The 5,159-nt window shown below is 42.3% G+C and overlaps 1 protein-coding gene across 1 annotated transcript; it reads left to right on the top strand.

Moving 5' to 3' along the window:
* Positions 1–131: 131 nt before the first annotated feature.
* LOC117410733 (tubulin-specific chaperone C-like) lies at positions 132–2,659 on the top strand. The gene has a single exon (XM_034017503.3). The coding sequence runs from the start codon at positions 467–469 to the stop codon at positions 1,514–1,516; it is 1,050 nt and encodes a 349-aa protein (XP_033873394.3). The 5' UTR covers positions 132–466; the 3' UTR covers positions 1,517–2,659.
* The last annotated feature ends 2,500 nt before the right edge of the window (positions 2,660–5,159 follow it).

Here is a 5,159-nt window from a genome sequence, read left to right as displayed (position 1 = left end):
CACTACCCCTCTCTCTGAAACCCACACGATCACGCTATTCAGTAAAGTGTGTATGCAACCTCCACAGCACACACACACACACGCAATCAAGCTGAGAAAAACAACCCTTATTGACTCCGAACTGATAAACAAATCAAATCTGAAAATGATTTTATTGATAAAGCTACACGAGTCTAGCAGCAGCCATCTCAGTCTCCTCAATAAATACACTTTAGGCCACTACTAAAAGAAACGGCAGGGTTTCTCAGTGATACTGGGGCAAAGCGACTCATTAAAATATTTTAATAAAAGGGGGGCTGTGCCTTTAAGAAGTCATAAACAATAAACGAACACCAATGAAAAGTGCGCATACAAGAAGAGACCGGGCAGATTCGTCCAGTGAGATTCGCGTTTATTCAGAAGTGGTTGTCCGCGCAGTTCTTTAATTCTTGTAACAGCACAATATTGACGAGACTGAAAGACTGAGATGGATCAGCTTGTCTCTGTCAAAGTCGGGGGGACGGACAGGAGGGCGAGAATCCCAGAGAGGCTACAGAAGCGGGACCAGGAGAGGCAGGAGGAGCTGGAGAGGCGCAAAGAGGCAAAGCAGAGCAAGGAGGTGACGGAGGAAAAGAGCGACTTCTTCACCAGCACTTTCTCCAAGGAGAAGGCGGATATCGAGGAGCTGCTGGTGGGCGGCGGTGAGGCGGAACCAGGGTCGCTGGCAGGCCGGTTGGAGGATATCTCGGCTCGGATCCTGCAGCTGCAGAAGTTTCTCAACGACAGCATGGTGTTCCTGCCCCAGTACGAGCTGCGGCAGGCCCAGGCCGCCTTGCAGAAGCTCCACAGTGACCTGGCGGAGAAGAGAGGCGAGCTGCTGCCGAAGAAGAAGTTTGCCTTCCGATCGCGCAATGTCGGGGCTAATAATACAAACAAAGAGACCCCCGAACCTAGGAAGGGGGGCGAGCAAGCAAGCAGACCCATTGATTTGACAGCTGCCTCTGTGACGGCGTCCCCAGGTAACAGCGATGATGTCAGCGCGCTGTGCGGCTTTTCCAATGTGGTCTCGCAGGTTCTGATCAAGAGGGCGGATGAGATTAATCAGAGGGACGTGTTGCTCACACACCTGTCCAGCTGCACGGTGAAGCTGTTCGGAGCCCCGAGCACCCTCCACATCAAACACGTCAGGGACTCCACCATACTGTGCGGGCCCGTGTCCAGCTCCGTCTTTATCGACCACTGCTCGGGCTGCACCTTCGCGTTCCCGTGCCAGCAACTGCGTACCCACAACACGACCGACAGCCGGGCGTACCTGCACGTCACCAGCCGGGCCATTGTAGAGGACTGCAGCGGGGTGCGGTTTGCGCCCTTTACCTGGAGCTACCCGGGCCTGGAGGAAGACTTCCAGGTGTCGGGGTTAGACAGGGAGAGAAACAACTGGACCCAGGTGGACGATTTCAACTGGCTGTCGAGTGACGCCCCTTCTCCCAACTGGAGTGTTATTCCCGAGGAGGAGAGGAAAACTATCTGGGTTTAAAGCCATGCAAAGGGGTTGCACTAAAACCCAAACGAATGGCTACACTACCTGGTTTCAATACCAGGGGCCCTACACCTGACAACATGTATGCACTTCAGGATGCCACAGAGTAACACGAACCTGTTCAGGTAATGGACCAGACAGCGCAAGCGCTTTGGAGTTGCTGTGTTGTGCTGTCACTGAAGCGGCAGGCAGACCCACCTGCTGACTGCTGAGCACCACACACACACACACACCTGTGAACTAGAATGAATGCAAACCCTGATTGTTTGTTTCTACTTGAGTTTGTATGAAAGCGTTATTTATTAGTGTATGATGTAGCTATTCATTTGTTTCAGTCCTTCATATTTAAAAAATAATGTGCAAACCCACTTTTGTTTTATTCATATTATTTTGATAATGAAAACCCTGTATAACCTACGCCTTGCATATTCAAGCAAATGATACAAATGTATCTATTTGGTAAAATATGAATCTTCCAGAAGTACTCAGTACTATGTGTTTTTCCTTGACTCTAAATCACCATCTCAGTATAATGTGATGACATTCTCAAGGATATCATTCTAGAACTCTGTGCGCTTTCATGGGTTAATGATCACTCTTCATGCTTGTGTGTCACTAAGATAGGAAAGTGCAATTCTGAGCATACAGTATGACAGATTGACAAGCTCTGATCATGTTGTCACACTAGATTGATTCAATGTCTCTCGACTGGCTGATTTGGCATGTAGTGATCTATACAGTTTATGTGATGTAAATGCAGAGGACTGAAAAATAATATGGATTTAATAATATGCAGCAGTTCTGTATAGAATATTCTCAAATAATATGTTTGTGGAACACCTTGAACTCATGTAGGATTGTGACTTGTGGCCAATGGTAGTTACTTGCTTTGAAGCAGCTTGGAGTGTGTATTCATGTCTCAGCTTAACCCTAAACTCCCTGGCTGTTCAGTGTTAAACTAGAAGCAAATTATTCCAGTGATGATTCAACACACGATATATACCGACTGTTTTAGAAATCCATTAAAAAAATGTCTGCTTGCTTGCGCTATGTAGTTATTGATGATGTCACTTGTTAACTCATTGACTGTGTCCTTCCTAGAGACTAAATTAAAAATGAGACGGATGTCTGTTCCACTGAGTAACTTCTTATGTGTTTTATTTCATATATTTAAGTGTTGCTTTGTGCAATATACTTCTCTTCAGCAGATGTACAGATTCATCTCTGGAGAAAACAAATAATAATAAAAAACATCAAATGTATGTGAAATAAAAAGGCTAAAGATTTCAATATAACTTTTACTTTAATGCTGCAATTAATAATAATTATTATTATTTATTTCTTAGCAGATGCCCTTATCTAGGGCGACTTACAATTGTTACAAGATATCACATTAGTTTTACATGCATTCTGAAGACGCTCGTCAGTACTCTGAATAACAATACTAATATTATTATAGCACTGACATGCTGAGAATTTCAATGCCTTTCACAGTTCTGAGTGCTTTATGAAAAATCCCTCACAGTTCACTGCAACTGCCTGTCAACCCTCTGTGGACTGGACAAATCTAATGATGTTGATTGGCCTGTCTGTGGAGTGGTCAAATCTAATGATATTTGATGGCATATATGATGAAACAATCAGATGTAAAAAATATATATATATTATTATTTATTTCTTAGCAGACACCCTTATCCAGGGCGACTTACAATTGTTATAAGATATCACATTATATATTATTTCACATTATACAGATATCACTTTTTTTTTTTTTTTTTGTACATACAGTTACCCATTCATATAGTTGGGTTTTTACTGGAGCAATCTAGGTAAAGTACCTTGCTCAAGTGTACAGCAGCAGTGTCCCCAACCTGGGATTGAACCCACAACCCTTCGGTCAAACGTCCAGAGCAATCGCACCAGCGACCCCTGTAGTCTGCCCAGGCGCCTGCGGGCTTGCTTGTAAGCTGTCCAGAGCTGTGTTGTCCTATAACGCTGTAGCTCTGAGGTGGCTGTAAAAAGTAAGTAAAAGTAGGTTATAAATCCAGGGATTCAAACCTAATGATCTTGCCTGATTAATTGGGCTAAAAAAATCCTCCCAAATTTGATGCAACTTGTCACAGATGTTTGTTACTTATTCCTCATACTGTGGGTGTAGGTATGGGGAACTGCTGCATAGTGCTGATTGGTTGAACTATTGAAGGCTGCATCTTGAGAACCATCTGTCAGCTTTGATGGAATTGTATGGTGAGTATTTGTTATATCTGTGTATGTAGGTCATGGTGACCTGGTTTAAAGTATATAGTAATTATTGAACAGATTTGTTTGTAGGTCACAGTGACTTGATTGATACCCTTCTAACTAACCAGCAGCTCACTACTCTGGGTCTAATATACTGAGACATGGCCTGGCTTTCCCTCATATCCTCTGTTTCAATGGTTTCCGAACTTTTTAGGCCCTGTACCCATTTCCAATAATCTAGCCTACCACGTACCCCCATCTGAGATGGGGTCATAATATACTTATGAAAACAGGACCAAATCTGGTCTTTTCTAATTACTAGATGAAGTACTGTAAATGGAAAACTGCTGTTAAAAACAAACTAAATAAAATACAATTAGTTAACAACCAAGGTGCAAATGCACCAACTAAAAATGCCATGAAGACTCCAATAACTGCAGAAATGAGAAAAATGGCATGAAGAATGATTTCAAAACCCAGACTCCAATAACTGCTGAAATGAGTCCAAAAACAGGTGCTGCTTCTGAAAAACAAAACTAAGATTTCAAGTTAAAGCAAAATCAAAACGCAATTCTCAACAAAAGACATGCATTTCTTCCAACAAATGCAGAAGTGTAGAGAGAAAACAGATTTTTTTTGTTTTGTTTTTTGTTTTTTTTTAAGTTCAAATACAGGCTTTTTTAATTTTATTCAACTCGTTTAACACTTGAGCTGAGACAATGTAAAATGCTGTGTGTCTTGTGTCTGGAGTAGGAAATCCAATTCCGGACACTTCCCAATCCCAGGATTTCGGGATTGATAAAAAAAAAAAAATGAATACCAGGAATCAATTTTTGTAATAATAATAATAATCGTGCTTTTGCTTTTATTAATAAGGCGTACGGTAATGCACTCACACGAAAAAGGAGTTCTTCAACAAATGAATTAATAATGAAAAACCACATGCAAGCATTGCAAGTAAAGATAACAGGCGTGTTGCTCCAGCTCCAGCGCAGAACGAGTGAGTGATTTCACTGTCTAGGGCGGCCCAGCTGCCTGCTCAACTCAATAACACTGTTCTTTAAAAACGTAAAGGTAGATGAAACACTGAAGTGATTAAACTACTAACACTCAACATTTAAACTCCAGAGAGTAATCTTATTTAGTAAATACTACACATTTAAAAGAAGCAACATCATACAATGACAGTCTTTGAGGTTTTTTTTTTGTTTGTTTGTTTGTTTGTTTGTTTTTAGCCCACAGACTGCAGTCCCACCACCCTGCTATAATATGTAAATTAGCAATGTGTGTGCTCAACTCTCATTCACTGTCAGCAGCCGGCTGGGGGTGCATTCTTGGAGCACAGATTTCCACAGATCTGCAGTTCTGCACAGAATCCCGTTGTGCGAGGCATGCTGCA

This window comes from Acipenser ruthenus, chromosome 6, assembly GCF_902713425.1.
Source record: "Acipenser ruthenus chromosome 6, fAciRut3.2 maternal haplotype, whole genome shotgun sequence".
Lineage (NCBI taxonomy): Eukaryota > Metazoa > Chordata > Actinopteri > Acipenseriformes > Acipenseridae > Acipenser > Acipenser ruthenus.
Note: the sequence above shows the minus strand (reverse complement) of the source record. Positions and strands in the feature narration are given on the sequence as shown.